General features: G+C 32.2%; 2 protein-coding genes across 5 annotated transcripts in view; one reads left to right on the top strand and one right to left on the bottom strand.

Annotated features, from left to right (window-relative positions):
* Nucleotides 1-16,668, top strand: part of LOC115877607 (E3 ubiquitin-protein ligase RNF19A-like) — a 62,938-nt gene extending 46,270 nt beyond the window's left edge. For both annotated transcript variants that reach the window (XM_030893854.1, XM_030893859.1), the window contains exons 10-12: nt 14,445-14,729; nt 14,787-14,963; nt 15,734-16,668. In XM_030893854.1, coding sequence (XP_030749714.1) covers nt 14,445-14,729; nt 14,787-14,963; nt 15,734-16,303 — 1,032 coding nt within the window. In that variant the 3' untranslated portion in view covers nt 16,304-16,668. The remainder of the gene's footprint in view (nt 1-14,444; nt 14,730-14,786; nt 14,964-15,733) is intronic.
* Nucleotides 4,671-17,591, bottom strand: LOC115877616. Of its 3 annotated transcripts, none has more exons than XM_030893880.1 (6): nt 17,522-17,591; nt 8,834-9,052; nt 7,777-7,903; nt 7,104-7,376; nt 5,530-6,070; nt 4,671-5,181 (listed from the first exon to the last, which is right to left on the bottom strand). In XM_030893880.1, exons 2-6 carry the CDS (start codon nt 9,049-9,051, stop codon nt 5,060-5,062), a joined length of 1,281 nt encoding a protein of 426 aa, XP_030749740.1. In that variant the 5' UTR covers nt 9,052; nt 17,522-17,591; the 3' UTR covers nt 4,671-5,059. The 3 variants fall into 3 exon arrangements, with proteins under 3 accessions (XP_030749740.1, XP_030749724.1, XP_030749733.1); XM_030893864.1 differs by lacking the exon at nt 17,522-17,591 and adding an exon at nt 11,343-11,586 and having other exon boundaries at nt 8,834-9,069; XM_030893873.1 differs by lacking the exon at nt 17,522-17,591 and adding an exon at nt 11,343-11,586.
* Between the last annotated feature and the right edge of the window lie 7 nt (nt 17,592-17,598).

The following is a 17,598-nucleotide window of genomic DNA, read 5'->3' as shown; positions in this document are numbered from 1 at the left end:
GAATATGCTAGCAGCAGCTAACGGTAGTCAGTTGTATCCATAGAAGGGCAATTTTCCATGTACGACGTTAATTTTCTTATATATTTTAAGTGATTAAATTACTGAAAAAACTCTCATCATACGCCTCAAAAAGAATCGAATTTCTTAAAAAATTATCTTATATTATCTAAGTTAGCCAGATTTCGCGAAAAAATTTAGGGATAAATCATTAGAATTTTTTTGCAATAGTTTGCATTAGAATTAGTTTGCAAGAAATCTTTAATAATTGCATTTTATATGAAGAGTTGTCATGGAAAAACAAAAGAATGCTAGCTCTGAGCCTGGTGCGCGTCATTTACTGTTGTCAAGCGTTTGTGCACTGGTGTATTTTTGTGCCAAATGTAAGAAAAAATTACTTTAATTTAATTACAAATATAGCTCAACTTTTTGTCCCGTGAGTAATCAAAAAAGAAAAGTTTTTAAATTTTTGTCGTTATTTCTATAGAAAACCCGTATAAAGGGAATCAAACTTATAGTATATTGGCTAACATGTATTGTCAATATAACTTAGTTTTTTAAGATTCTTGGAAATATATTTTTTTAAATTTGTTTAAACTGTCCCATGAGTAATCAGTTAAAAGTTACAGCATAACATTTTGCTGTAAACATGCTCTTTTAAAGAAATGCGTTTATTATTTTACCAAAAATATTAAAAAACATAATTTTACTAACATTACAAGACTTATCGCCAGTTTTATTACTTAGGTATTACTTAATATCGTCTTTTTTTAAAAATAATTATTGAAAACATCAATACAAAATAACGGTCATAGGTTCTTTTTATTTAAGGATGGCAAAAATTAAGAATCATGAGAGGTAGACACGAGTTAGCAGTCACGTTAGCAGTCACACAAAAAGTATCGAGACAAAATTAATGCGGACAAAAATTTAAGGCAAGCGTATCTTAAAAAACATGCCGAGAATTAAAAAATTGAAAATTAATATAATTGAAAATTATAAATTAATAGAATTGAAAATTAATATAATCCTAATAAATTCCGATGAAATTGAAGCAGCTAAAATTAGATTCGATTAAAAATGGAATCTAGTTAAAAGAGTACCAAATACAACAAGTTTTCATAGTTTTAGGAATTTTAGTAATTATCAAATTGAGGTTAGAAAGATGTTTAATTCCAAGCACTCAAATATTGTTTAATGTTATTGTATTTAGTTATCAAATATTATGTTATTTTTTTGAATCTAAATAAAAATTTATATTAAAATCGTAGTGCCCCGTGAGTAATGTCCCGTGAGTAATCAACAAATTATTTATATCCCAAATATATCTGTATCTTGTAATACAGCTATAGCAAATTAATTTTAAGTTCAGTACATGTAAGTTCCTAATTCCACTTAATGTATTTTATTTTGTATAGGTTCAGAGAAAAAAGCTATTAAAAACAAAATTTTAAAAATCCAAATTTTTTTATGTCCCGTGAGTAATCATAGATTTTTATTAATGTTTTAATCACTATAAATTTCAATATCTTGTTCTGTATCACAACAGTAATTTAAATCATTGTCTGTGAAAATAATAACCTAAAGCTTTACCTAGCTCATATGAGGGACAAAATATACTTCCTTAATAATTTTTTAAACAATTTCAAACGTTGAAAACAATTTTTAAAAAGATTTATATTTATACCGCATGATCGAAAAAAAACTGCGTCCATTTGGCATGAAAGTGACGATCGATGACATTCTCCATATAATTTTACATATCAAATGACAGCGATCTTCAGTTCATAACCATCGCTGACGCCGGTTTTTTTTCGATTATGCGGTATCTAGTATCTAGAAACTATGGTTGTACTGAATTTGACACTTTATGTCAATTTAATAATATACTCATAAAATAATTAACTAGAAAGAAGTGTCAACTCTGTGTTAAATCGTGGAAACACGATACGCCACCGAAAGCCTTAGTTGTCGTCTGGAGAACTAATTTTCCAATTGACAGGTTGACATGATAAGGACATGATGGCTTAATTTTCATTTCCGTTTCCGGTTATTCAATGGCGGGCCCTCCTTCAGTTCAAATGTATTTTGTATTTTTTCTTTTCATAAATAAAACCAAAAAATAATTTATTCACATATATTTATTTGAAATATGGAACAACGTGACTAAATAAATATAAAAATATAGAGGATTGTATTGTTTCAATACCAATTAGTTAATTATATGCACTTTTAACGTAAATTAGTTAAGGTATAAGCATGACTTACAGTAATTTGTAAATAAACACACGCATTCGCAAACTTCAAGGACAGAAAACGGACACAGGAACATGAAAACGGGAGCCTTATACAAAAACCTGAAAACAGAAAAACAATTTTTTTATACAAAAATTAACAATGTAAAAATATCAATAGGTATAAAATATAAATAAACTGTTTAAAAAAAGCGTCCATTATTCCCAAAGAACCTGGCTTATAAATCAAAAAGATGCAAAAAGAGACTTTTAGTCGGATAACATAATCAGATTATCAGTCCGATTTATTGCTTTATTGACAATAAATCGCACATACTGGAGATAACTAATGTTGGCTATAGTTAAAAATGATCTTACCTTGCTGTAAATTGTTTCCATTTTCAAAAAAATCGCCGATCAAAGAGATTATAACACCATTTTCTTGCATCTAAAAAATGTAAAAACAGTGTTTATTTACTACCTATTTTTGATATACATGGGACATACCTACTACTGCAGAAACGTCATTTTCTCCAGGATTCTTCATGTAATTTATATTTTATATACTTTATTACCTTTATATTTATAAATTTCAGCCGAAATATTAAATTGAACTTCCAAAACGAAACTAAACGGAATGAATTAAAATGGCGTCGAATATTTTCGAATTTGTTCTAGAACAAATCTGAAGTTGTCTCTGAAACTGAAATCTGTCAATTCTAAACTGTGAAGTTAGACAATAGTTAGACAAAAACAATGCTGTCCTTGTCTAGGCGGCCATACTTGTCGTGAGGAGAATGACAGGAATGACACTAATGACTGTTTCCAATTTTCCTATTTCACTGTCACCCCCCTGAATATACTTTCGTACTTTTGTGCTTAGGCGCAAAAGTGCTTTATTTTTATGTCTAGGCGTTAAAATGACGTTTTTATATTGCCAATCATGTCGTAAAATATAATACTTTTGTAACATTTGAAAAAAAAATATTTTTTTTAATTTTTAATGTGATAACATACTAATTTTGATTTTATTGATTCTGAGATACTAATAATAAATTGTTTACTTATTGACAGTGGATGTAATTAATATAAACGCGACTAATAATTTATCTAATTAAACAACAAAATAATTAGAAACGTATGAACAATTAAACGAGATGTTGTTAACCTTTTTACTTGAAATGCCTAATGACGCAGAATGTTGACCAATGGTCGTTGTTCAATGACAATTTTACGCTTAGACGATGACAATAACTCGATCACGGTCAGAGAACTCGTTCAGTAGGGATGTCGTTTTCCAGAAAGTATCGATATTGTATTGATTCGATATTTTATACTTTCCGATAAACTTCTCTTTAAATTTTTCTAAACCCTATGAGTTTTTTATTCGAGATTTTACCCAGGAATGTACCAAGTATTTAAATAAGTCAGTATTTCAACTGTTCCAACTTAAAATATAATTTTTTTTCTCATTTTTGTAAAATTTTGAAAAAAAAAACTTTTTAGTACCGCAGGTTATTTTAGATATCTTGACGGTGTTGTCGAAGATTTGCAATGTTGCTACCTTTTAAGTTTTCCACATTCTGAATATCTGTGTGTTTGTATAAGTTCATCATCTAAGATTCGCTGATTGCCAATAATCCTGAAGAACTGCAAGTACAAATCAACGAACTAAATACAAGCAGCACTAAAGTAGATCTCAAAATGAATTTCGCGAAAACTAAAATAATGTACAACGAATTGGTAGACAGAAAAGACATTCTAATAAAGTTTAAAATTTCTTCATAACGAATTACGAAAATTTGAATTTAATTATATCAGTGGCATTACTTATAAATCTAGAATCTAGAAAAATACACTGTTCTTATTTTTTAACACAAATTACGAAGTATTTTCAATGAAGTTAATACTTTCTTGTCCATGTGGCAACACAGGTTATCGAATAATCTGGGACCCGTCTGATGCTGGCAGTTCTCGCAATGTAATCATTATTTTTTAAAAGTAAAATAATTCGTTTATTTTGAATTCATTAAAAAAGTAAACAGAAAGTATGTCTCTTTTGTCCAGATCTCCTACTTATAAATAAAATTCTTTATTGATATTTTCTTGAAAAAAAAGTATCGATATTTTTTGTACATTCCTATCGGTTAGTTGGAGCGGGAAAAATTATCCAATCTGCTCTGTTTACGGATATTCCACAAAACTGACCTTAGAACGCTTTCTGTATCGATAAATTTATATTTTTAGCGAGCAATATCGATCTTGAACTCAACAACGTAGCTTTGTGTTCATTTGTAGTTTAACCGATTACTTCCTACTAGCTAATTCAAGTATCAATCTTTGTATTTTCTATTTTTTAGTACATTCTACTATTATGGTTCAGTTTTTATCGTATTTTTATTGAATAATGATAAAAATAAAGCTTTAAATACATTCGAATATATTTTTATTTGTATATAACTGCTATAATATGTAATATATAATATAAAACCAAAAAACAGTGGAGAATGTAGCGAGAACAATAGCCGATGCAACATTGGCACAGAACACTATAAAATATATTTTTTTAGAAGCGGTGTTGTCGGAATGAAGCGGTTTCTTAATGCTCGAAGCGATTTAAAATACTACGAACTGGCAACTGCGCGCGACACTAATACTCAGGATCGGATTCAGGCGGTTAAAAAATAATTTTTCTTTAAGAAACAGATTAGAAATTCATTCAATTTTAAAACCCTAAGTCTTGAAATCCGCTCTAGAAATTGCAAAAAAACGTCCTTCACTAAATTCACAGCATTTTTATATCACTGACAGTTCCAAAAAGGTGTTTTTTAGCATTCAGATTCGGATACAGCCTCGTCAACGCTGAGAAGACCTTCCTTGTTGAGATCTTTGAGTAGTTCTATGAGCCTTTCTTCCATTTGAGCGTTACCAAGAGCTAAATCTACGGAACCTGAAAAAATAAGGGTTGTTATTAAGTGAACGTAAAAAAAAGAAGAAAAAAATTATATTTCGACACTCAAAGGAATCAAAATTGACAGGGTATTTGGGAAATTTGACAAGTAGTACCGTTTTATAGTACAAGTATAGGAAAAAATCTGAATACTATACATTATTTGTAATTAAATCATAAAAAATATAGTCTTTATACGGAACCATCAGTGCGCGAGTACGACTTGCACTTGTTTGTTTTTTTTTATAATAAATAAGTGGCATCTTAGAGCATTTTTTGTTTACTTCTGGTTTGTATATGTCTTCGTGTTCCATAGTAAATTGAAAGAAAACTTTTTTTGGTACTCACCTATACACAGCAACAAAGCCAACAGCTGTCCTTTTCTAAAATCATCTCCCAACTTCTTTCTATCGTACTCCAGCCTTTCTTCCACGTCAACTTTGAGCATACGACAAGTATCAGTCAGTTTCTCCCAATAAACGTCCAATATCTCGTCAGTATGAGCTCTCCTTAATTCTGCTGACACTGAACTGACCAACAACAACGACAGATCATTGGTGGGTCTGCTGTAAGTCACCATTTGCCAGTCCAGTACTGCGCACTTGCATTCACCATCAACCTCTTTGAACATGAGGTTGTTACACCAAAAATCAGTGTGGGTTATGAGTGCCATGGGTTCCTCAGCTGCCAGGAGGTTTTCTATGATGATTTTGGTGTGAGGTCTGAGGTTATTCAGTGCGTTGAGGACGTCTTTCAGTTGTGATTTGCTTTCTAGAAACTGAAAGAGTTGTGGTAGACCTCTTTCCACCAATTGCTGGTAGGAATCTGAGGCTCGTGACGTTTGGAATAAGAAAGGGTATTTTTCGGATAAAGGTTTACCCTCGTTGATCTGAAACAAAGGGTTTTAGCGTGAGCAATCTTTGTTATTATTTCTAGAGTATACTAAAGACTGGCAAAGGTTAGTCTTGGGTCGAGATTTCCGTATGTAAGAAGAATACAATGCGTTTATAATATACTGAACAGAGAGAGAACAGTAAAAACGTTGCCAAACGTATGAATTAAACCGAGAAACTGTGGACATTGCTAAGAGACGTGGAAGGGGTTATAGCACATTCGTCGCGGTCGACCGGTCGACCCAATCAGTACTTAAAATTCTAGAAAAGGGTGGTGCATCATGTGTTCAGCTTCACGATTTAATTGCGTCTCGTGATACTTTATTTGTTTATTTATTAACGAGTCATAATTTTCCCTATAGCTTGTAAAGTTTTAAGTGCAAGTTAGAAACACTTGCACTTTTGATAAAAATAATTGCAATTGAGTTGGTGTTCGACAGTGGTCGCGCTATTAGAACTCTAAATTCAAAAATCGATATCTCGAAATCCATTAGAAACAATTGATTGTAGTTTTTTTCAAAAACTTTCCTAATATTTTTGCTATATTTTCTTCGCAGAAAGTATGTGAAAATCTTCATAAATAAAAAAGTTACATGATGTATGTTTTTTTTTAAATTTTGAATGAAAAAAAAACAAGTCTATCAAATTTTTCTTTATTTAAACATCTTGAAAAAGATCCGAACTTTTCCGAAGTCTTTTAAAAATAAGCGGTTTGCGATCGTGATTTTACTTTACTTGATAGGGAAAGGCGTACCGGAGATATGTTGCAACGCCGCAACAGCACACCGTCGCATTTCTCTCACTCCGACTTAATAAGATCCCTATGCGATTTACTTCCACACATGTAAATACCGACCCAAAAGTAAGAGTTGCCAGCACGGTATAATAGTTGATAGGTTGATTTTGATATCCTCTATCTCTCCTTGTTTATAGCATTCTGCATGTGTTGTTACCGTCGCATTCTCTTGTCTTAAAGTCTGTACTATAGCCCTTATAGGAGTATTAATTATATGTATATGTCATATTTACCTTAAGAGTGAGTGACAGGGCATGCACTTGCGCAATAGCCTCTACAGCGGCTTTAGCTTGTCTTAGGTCTAAACCTTTGGAGAAATCAGCCGATTCAAAGCCATTGGGTTTGATGTTTTCTAGTACTAGGACGGATGATGGTGGTGTAGGTTCAGGTTCTGTTTCTCCTGGACTGTAATGGGCGTAGTAACATTTAGGGATGGGTAGTACCAGGTCCGGGGAGGTGTCTTCTGATAGTACTTCGTTTTTGAACTGTTCCAAATCTGGTACAACCTAGAGGAAGTAGACATTTCAAGTAAATGTTATATTTCGTTTTTAATGTGTTTTTCTAAAAATAGAAAAACAATGTATACATTTTTAATTCTAAATTTTATTTTCTTCTACATGTTTCCTCAATTAATATAGGTCTGAATATATTTACTTAATTATTTCAGCTCACGCTAAATGTTGAGTCATGAATGGTTTTATTCGCATAACCCTCGTCATGTCATCAATCAACTAAGCCGGCCTTTTTTTTATTAATATTTATATGTCGTTAGTTTTTTAAATTGGCATTAACAGGCATAATTTGACTTGAATATTTTCTGTTGCTTACTTATAGAAATATTATGTATTTTTTCAGTAGGATTTTTTATTGTAATTTTAAAAGGTCCAAAATAGTATCTATACTTACTTGAGTGTAAAATTTTATTTCCCTCAAGTCAAATTGGGCTTCCGTTACGAAGTACCTACTGAAGGGATCTTGTGGTAGCAGTTTGATAATGAAGCTTAGACTGTGTGCTGTACCACCTGGATCGTCTCTAAAAAACATTCTATATTCATTTTTCTATTCAGAATGCGACATATAATATACAGAGTGTCTATTAAATAAGTGCACCTTTTAAGTTTTTTTTTTAGCAAAAAAGAAATTGTTGAAAATTTTACATTTTTCATGACATTTTTTGGCTATTTTAAAAACTTTTTAGTGCTGCAGATTTATTTTATTGTAACCTATCGAAGCGCTGCAGTGTTGCCATCTCCTACATTGCCCACATTCTACATATTTGTTGTTATATAATATAACCTCACAGTAATCTTATTTTTCTACACAGTACATTACAAAAATTAATTTTAATTCTATCAGTGGTATTACTAATAATTCTAGAAAAACGCACTGTACAGGATGTCCCATTTTCGTGAGTTTTAAGGGTTTTCTCGTTTGTGAGTATCGATACAAAGGTGCGGTTTTCACATCACTGTGCTACTTTTTTATGAAACTAAAGATGCTACACACAGATTTGTCCTAGCCCTCTTAGTTCCTAAAATACAGGGCGAATTTTAAAATGTTGCATTTTTTGACCCACTTCGTATCTTGGTTAACTTATCAAAAAGATGAAAACTGAATTCCTTGGAGTTTTTCACGTAGAATCCAGTGGCATAACTATTCTTTTGCTGAGTTCTGTCATTTTTGAAATATGACTGAAAATTTATTTTTTTTAAATGGCGCTCCCTGTATAAGTACTTTCAGTCTATACTTTCTTTTATATGTGACAAATCAAGACGTCAAATAAACTGGGAGCCGGTTGAAACCGGTGGTTCTCAAAATGTTAGAATTATTTAAAAAAAAAACAATGTTACATAACTTGGTTATTTTCAAATTATTTTTTATAAATAGTAAATAGAAACTTGAATTTAATTACAGAGATACATTATATAATATGACACTGTGTTAACTGTCAGATATGACTTACCTTAGACAGTACTTGACAGTAACAGCTAGAATATCAGACAGTACGCTTTCTCCAGTCTCGCAGCCGGGTTTTACACTGAAATCTAGTACCACAATGGCTGAAGGTTCCGATAGATCTTTGTGATGTTCTTTGAGCACTGCTTGAAGCCATTCTTCAGTGACTGGCCAATCCGGACCCGTACTAGTAGCGCCACTGCTTTCTTCTTCGCTGTCGGACATACTACAAGTGTTCTGATCCTATATTACCAGAATATACAGGGTGTTTACGTAAAAATAAGATTTATTTTTTATATCAACATAGGTCCGATTCTGTTTTGGTTTGTAGATACAGGGGGTTAGTCTTCATTTTTTTTATCGATTTATTATAATAATTTTCTTCCGAGTGGTTTTAGCGATTCGAATGAAATATTGAGGGTAAAAGTTACTATATGTGCGACATATTTTAATGCTAAAAAAATTGCAGAAATATTTACCAGAGACATGTGTTATGACTGGAATATTTTTCTAAAAAATGTACGCCATTGACTTTTTTTCTTGTTAGCAAAATTGTGTAGACCTTTTAATTATGGCGTGTAGAGGTGTAAGGAGAAATATCTTCGTGCATTAAAAAATGGGGGTCATTAAAAAAGGATGACTTAAGATGGTGCTGATGTAGTAAAAACCTAAAATTTAAAATATGCGCTTAAGAGATAAATATTTGACGTGAAGGCGCGGGTTTCAAAAAAATACAAATTTTATTTTCATGTCACACGAAATAAATTATCTATTTTTATTAAGCAGCAATAGACTGAGCTTCTAATATATAAAATAATTGTTTTATATTCTAAAAAATAAAAACAAAGGTTTTTTGGGTAATGTTTGGTTATGTTACTTTTATTCTCTTATCTATGGTTACTTTTCATTTTTTAGATTTATGCGTTATTAGCGCCACTGTGGTTATTTAGTGAACCCTTATTCTTCCCATTTTTGTGACCACTTTTTTAAATAAAGTCTCATAAGAGATATTTCTCCTCATCTCTACACTCCATACTTTTAATGCCGATTAAAAGTTCTCTTGATATTTTGTCGATTTCGATCTCCTTGATGAGATAAAAAATTATTTTTTTTAATAATTTTTGATCTTTGCCAACACTTTAAAAGTGCTTTTATTTATTTTTTTTATTTAAAAAGTGTTTCTGTTCAAATCAAATTTTAACTAATTTTTAATACAGTTTTTTTGACAATTTCTTCATGATTAAGTATAATTTATACCACTTAATTTCTTGGTGATATTGCTTGATTAACTAATTACCAGATAATTACTTTTAATAACTAGTTCCGCTGGGTGTGGCTGTGTTTTATAAATTCTAAAACATCATGAACGTGATTAATTTATTTATTGTTTTATAACAATAAATACGGGAGGTTTTTCTAACACGGGTATATAAAAAAATAATTTGCGGATAGTTATTTGAATATTAATGAAATTAAAACAAAGAGTTAGTTAAAACATGTAGTGTCGGACAGTATAAACAATTATTATACTAATTACAAACAAATGGAATTATTATAATTGTTTTTTTTGCAATTTTAATGTGTTTATTACAGATTTCTACTTTTTTAAGTCCCGACTACAGTCAGTTAAAAGACCTATTAAAGAACTGACGTCTACTCAATTTTGTAAAATTACGTTATTTTATGAAACTATGCAAAAATACTCGATTTTTAAAAGTTGCAATAAGCCAAAAAAAAAATTTACATTTAATTTAAAAAAAAGGAAAAAAGCATCTCAATAAAAAACACTGTAACTTCTCTTTGTGATATCTTTTGTGATATTTTTTTATTTTTATACATGAAAAAACAACTGAACATCCTGAACTATTATTTTATAAAGTTGTGTCGATATCATCTACTGATGATGTCCACATAGCGTAACAAATCTACATAATGTAAAGGTTTTTTATGTAATATTATGAAATGGTTGGTGTAAATGGTGTATATAATATGTTTTATTGTGTTATTTTTATTAGCTAGTTAATCATTATTTTTTATTTTAGAGATAGGTGTGAGATACCTTATAATTCAATAAATATTTAAAATTTGTTAAAAAACTGATGTTAACGTCATTAAAATTCAGACAAAAAAGGTGGTAATTCAGAATAAAATGATATTTTTATTAAAATACATTCCCCGCTAGCTATTGAAGAAGCTAAAATATTTATTATTTTATTAGAATAATTATTCTTTCTTTATATTGTTAGACGAAATTTTTAATGAGTAAAATATCGAATTCTTTATTCCCTGTCCCTAGAAATGATTATATTTAAATGAAATAAATAATGAAATCTCTTAAACAAACTTTTAAAACACTTTTTCATAAATCATATTGCAGAAAGAATTTAAAATTATTAACAAAAATTTGAACATTAAATTTGGATACAACCCTATGTTTTTTTTATCGCAGGAATATAAAAAGAATTATTTCGAAGTGGACCAAAAAAATAAATCACACATGTTATTTTATTATTTACCTTAATTTGTAGCACAATATTTTAATTTTTTTGATATATTAAAGACATAAACCCAATACAAACAAAAATGTATTATGTTAAATTTTTTGAACTATACATATTGTCCAAAATACACGATTATTCGCGAAAAAATGCCGAATTGGACGACTTTTTATGTTTTGGACACCCGTTGGACTCTGTCCTGGAGACGCCCAGCCCGGAGCCTCGACTGGAATCTGCCTGCGACTAGACGGGGCGCGAGACCGCTGCTTCAGTTGCGCTGTTGTCATATTTACGGCCAGGCCTGGCCCGACAGCAGCTTAATCTCCTGCAAGGGGGACGGGAATTCGTCGCATTAAGGTGTAGTCTGGATTAGAGATGTTTTCACGATACGATTTTCCATACTAGAGATTTTTTGTATCGATATTTTCGGTGCGATACATCACTAATATCGATAAAATTATGCCATGTATTGATATTAATATCTAAAATTGAATTTTTTTTTCATTATTAGACATTTTTTAGACAAGTGTACATGGTGTCTCATTTTCGTGTGTTTGACAGGGTTTCTCGTTTACGAGGAGAGGTACAAAGATGCGGTTTTCACGTCACGTGTTACTTTGAAACTAAAGTTTTACTTTAGTTCTGAAACTAAAGACGCTACATATACCGAGTGCGTCTCCAAAGTGGCTCACCCCTATAACTTTTTTATTTTTTCAGATAAAAAAAACAGATTTGGTATGTTAGTATATGACATAAATTAGGATTGATTGACGTATTCAATTGTCTTCGGTCGCTTCCTGTTTCACCGGAAATGACTACAACTTTTCATTTTTAAATGGAACCCTCGGTATTTTTTTACATTGTTCGATAGAAAATGACACTCTGAATCGACAACTTTTGACATATTTGCTCAAAAACAAATTGTATTTTAAATTTCAATTAGTCCCAATGTTGTGTTAAAAACACTAATTTTTAATTAAGGAGCCTTGGAAAAATACATTTGATCGTCTAATGTTTTTAGTGTCTTGTCCTGGCCCGTTAAAAGCTGCTTAATCGTATTTTTGTTTGCAAAAAGCATTTTTTTACAAATAATTTGATACCACACACTTGGTATTTCGAGTCAAATTGTCGTCATGGACCGCATGTTACAATTTCAAATAAACCATAGGCGAAAATGCCAAAAGTTGACATATGGTATGTCATTCTATTCATTCTATTCAGAGTGTCATTTTCTATCGAATAAAGTAAAAAAAAAATACCGAGGGTGCCATTTAAAAATTAAAAGTTGTGATATACAAACTACAAACATACCAAATCTCGTTGTTTGGTTTAAAAAAATAAAAAAGTTATAGAGGTGGCCACTTTTGAGATGCACCAAGAGATGATTTGACTTAGCCCTCTTAGTTCCTGAAATACAGGTTGAGTTTGAAAATGTTGTATTTTTTAACCCTCTTTGTATCTTGGTTATCTTATACCTTATCGAAAAGGTGAAAACTGAGTCCCGTAGAGTTTTTATGTAGAATCCAGTGGCGTATCTAGTTTTTTCGCTTGAAACTGTAAAAAAACATAATTTCGAATCTTATTTCGAAAACGACAGCACCCAGCGAAAAAATAGTTACGCCACTGGATTCCACTAAAAAAATCTACTGGATTCAGTTTTCAACTTTTCGATAAGTTCTAAGATAACCGAGGTACGAGGGAAGTCGAAAAATGCAACAATTTCAAATTCGCCCTATAATTCAGGAACTGAAAGGGCTAGGACAAATCTGTGTGTAGCATCTAGTTTCACTTAAAAGTATCACATGTTGTGAAAACCGCATATTTATACTTCTACTCCTGGGACAAAAATGGGACATCATGCAACTTGCCCAAAAAATGTCTAATAATGAAAAAAAAAATGGACTAAAGGAATGTTTATTACATTACTATTTTTCTTTCCTTGAACTTTATGATAAATTAGTACGTTTGGCAACGGCGGAATAAAAGGGCGCAACGGGCAGACGCTGCAGGACTGCACACTGGCAACGAAAGCATAAAAGGACAAAAGGGCTAGACGGAAACGGGACGGCGACGTACAAAATAAAATAGATGGGTTAATTAGTTTACCGTTGGGTCTTGTTCCTGCGACGCAGCGTTTCCTAGTTTGTCTCAACTATATCCTGTCTCTTTTTAAATTTGTACATTGTGTCTTTTTATTCTTCTCACTAAGTAATCTCTAATGATTTTATGCTAGAAAATAGAGTATCGATTTTTGTGCACTGTTAAAAGTACAGAAAAGGTGCATTTACAGTTCTGACTAAAGGTCATACAATATTTTAATTAAATTTATACGATTTTAAATAAGTATATAAAAAATAATATGATAAAAATAAATATTTCACAATATTTTTAAAATATATATTTGGGAAAGTTATTCGCTTGAGGTAGAAGAAAAAAAAGTGATTTATGTGGATGATATATGTACTGTCTATGTCACATACTGGGACACTGAAGATAAGTTAATTTTTAATATTAAATTTCGTATTGCTTCCTTCTATTTTACATTTCAAATTGATTTTTTTTATTGTTATTTCATTATTTGTGTAATATTACTGTTAGAAACCCTATATTTTGTGTTATAAATCCTATGTTCAAAACATGAAAATTTCAATATTGCCTCATCTCATTACTTTAGGCAAGGCAGAGATGAATTTCGGAGAATTCATATTTTTTAGTATTTATTATTGCCTTATTTCACCAGGCATTGCAGAGGTACATAGGAAGAAGGTCATAGTGTAATAAATAAATACTATGTTCAAGAATCAATATTTTTAGTATCGCCTCATTACATCAATCAGCACATAGTTGAACATAGAACTAGTATCATTGGGGTTTTAATCATATGTTCAAGAGTTCATATTTTTGAGGCAACAGAGAGATGACCATAGGATAAATAGTGTTTTAGCCGGGTTACATCACGCGCCATTTACATGAACATAGGGGAATTATTATTGTATTATAAATCCTATGTTCAAGAGTATATACTTTTTGTCATTGCCTCAGGCAACAGAGGGGAGAACATAGGATAAATAATAACTCTTATATTAGATAGTAGGCACTCATTTTGTGATTCTTTTGCAGGTGATGATTTCGCCGTTACTAGCCGGCCTGGCCGTGGGCATCGGCGTGCCCATCCTCTTGTTCTACGTGTACGGCGTGGTGCCGGTGTCACTGTGCAGGAGCGGAGGCTGCGGTGGATCCCCCGCCGCGGACGAGGCGCCCACCCCCGATGCTCCCGACACATCCTCGGTGGACGCCGTCAGCTCCAAGGACGCGGTGAACCCCAGCATCGGCGAAGCCAGTCTCAGCATGGCTTCCGGCAGCCAGGTGCAGCTAAGGGAGGTAGATAGAGAAAGCGCGAGCACGGTAAGGAGGATTGCGATTTTTGTTAGTTTTTTTATTTATTAGACTTTGTTTTGATAGGTTGGGTTGGCTGGGAGTTTGCACCAAGCTATTCAACGTCTGGAAGTTCAAGCGGACTTGGTGTCCACGCAGCGCTTGAGTTTGAGCAGTTTAACCGAGTCGGTGAACGCGAGCATTATTTTGGATGATGGCGGTGCCAGTGTCAGAGCCTTGGCCGGTAGTCTGATGAACTACAAGGTACGTGTTATGATAATATACATGATGTCCCATGTAAGACGATAGGTGTATTGTTCTCCTGATATTTCTCCTATGTTCACCTGAACATAACATGAACATAATTTTTATTAATCCTATGTTCGAGAATTCGTATTTTTTCTATCATTATCTCATTACATCAGGTAACGAAGAAGTGAACATAAAAGAAATATTGTCTCAAACGCTGTATTCATAGTTTAAATGTATATTAAATCATACAAATATATGACGAAAAATCACACTTTGTTATTATTGCCTATGTTCTAGAGCGTATACTTTTTTAGTATTACCTCATTACATCAGGCAACAGAGACATTTAGATCTCAGAGACAATAGCTCCCCCGATATTCCTCTTACGATCACCTGAACATAGGAAGATATCATATCATCTCAGGAAAAAATATATGAATTTTCGAACTTCCAAAATTCATATTTTTATTATTGCCTCACTACATCAGGCAACAGAGACAATATAGCTCTCCTGATATACCTCCTATGTTCCCCTGAACATATAGGAATATCATGGTTATAATCCTATGTTCGAAAATTCATATTTTTAGTATTGCCCCATTACATCATACATTACAGAGGCGAACAAAGGAGGAATATAATTCTGTTAGAAATCCTATGTTCAAGAATTCATGTTTTTAGAATTTGCCTCATTATATCAAGCAACACGAAATTGAACATAGGCAAAATATCATTGTATTATAAATCCTATGTACACAATAATACAAAACATTTTCTTTCAGACCGCCAACGGCAGTGATTCTTGCAGCTGTGTAACCACCGAAGACTGTACTTCAGAACGTGTCCGATTCGACGACAACATCAGCTTCATGGGAGCCAACCAGGCGGAGAAAACGAGCATCGGTAGCAGCTGCAGCTTCAGAGCGCGCTGCTCTAAACCCACCGTAGGCAAAGCGTCCCCTTTGCAAGACACCCTGTCCAACGACAGCATCTACATTGACATGGAAGACAACAAACCGCCGCGCAAGTTCGCCTCCCAAGCCGCCATCTTGCGGTCGCAGTTCTTTCACTCGATCAACGAGTGCAAGCCGGCCACGAAAAGTCTGGATGACAAGACCATCATCGAAGTGTCCAACGAGACGCTGGACAAACCGCTGATAAAAGAAACGCAGAACATCGTGATATGTCAGCTGAGACCTGCTTCGTCGGAGGCTAGCGTTGACAAACATTTGTCAAATGAAGAAATGTCAAAACAAGCTTCAACAGAAAGTCTGTCAAATTGTTCCGTGCCGCTGATTGCGGACGCGCAGAAAGTGTCATTTATTTGTCATTCTGAACCGGAAAAGTCGTAAAAGTTACCACGCCCCCTCCCCCTATACTTCGCTCGAAAGACTGATCAGTGTGAATTATTATTAACCGTTATTTATTGTAAAAGGCTTAAAAAGATATCGTCTCTCGTTTTTATTAATAATATGTCTATATAAGTTCGATTGATAATATTGATATAACGCAATATTTTTATAGTTTTTTCCCTCATTTTTAAATGTGTTTATTTTCGGATTTTCTCATTATATAAAGTTGCGCTATCGCTCTGATGATTTTTTAAAATTGAAGAAAAAATTGTTGAAAAGTGTTTACATATTTTTTAAACGTTTACTTTTTACTGTGTAAGCGATTAAATCGTTGTTTAAAACGTTTGAGGAATCCCAAATAAATAAATTTAAGAAAACTATTTTGGTTTTATTGCCTTTCTCCTTCCTCTGAACTGTCACTGAAAAACCATAGAATAACCAAATTTCGTGTATTTTGCTTACTTAATAATTAGGAGAACATTTTTAAAAACTTATTTCTGGTAATTTTTGTACACCGATATATTTAGATAAACTTTTCATGAAAAAAATAACAAGATCAAAAATGCTGTGATAGATACTCGACAGCAGTATTATAAAGTATGTTTCAAAAAATTCATTGCTTACTAATCCACTGCCACTGCACTCAATGACTGCTTGAACCGAGAATAATTAATCGTGCAAGACGCCAAATTTGACTGTAAAATCCTTCATATTGAAGGAAATCTTTCAATTCTGACCCAATGAATACCACAGACTATGTACTAGATATGCGTGAAAATGGATTTTACCTATCGATAAGTTATCGCAATTCACCAATCGATATATCTAATTACCGATAGTTGTGGGTTTATTGATAATTATCGATAGTTTTAAGATATTTTCTTCGATATATCTATAATTATAATATCGATGTCTAAACCTAAGTAAAAAAGTTGTCTTATGAAATTTTAAGGAAAACTGAAAATATACCTTTTATACACTAATTTTGAAATGTTCAAATATCTATCGACAATACTGAAATTTATTTTTCCTTAAAATTTCATAAGACTGTTTTTTATACTAGATACTTAGGATCAGGGATGGACAAAAACTATCGTTATATACGACATATCGGTAACTAAAATTTATCTATAGGTGAATTGCAATAACTTATTGTAGTTTTAATATCCATTATCGCCCATCCCTAGCAAACATTATAAAAAAATTAAAAATCTTTACCATTATTTTTTTCTTCTTTCTCATAACACACCTCTGATCACATTCTCTACAGAAAACTAAATAACATATTCTGAAAA

This window comes from Sitophilus oryzae, unplaced genomic scaffold (genome assembly GCF_002938485.1).
Source record: "Sitophilus oryzae breed Bouriz unplaced genomic scaffold, Soryzae_2.0 scaffold_1060_pilon_pilon, whole genome shotgun sequence".
Taxonomy (NCBI): domain Eukaryota; kingdom Metazoa; phylum Arthropoda; class Insecta; order Coleoptera; family Curculionidae; genus Sitophilus; species Sitophilus oryzae.
This window is presented reverse-complemented; position numbering and strand designations above follow the sequence as displayed.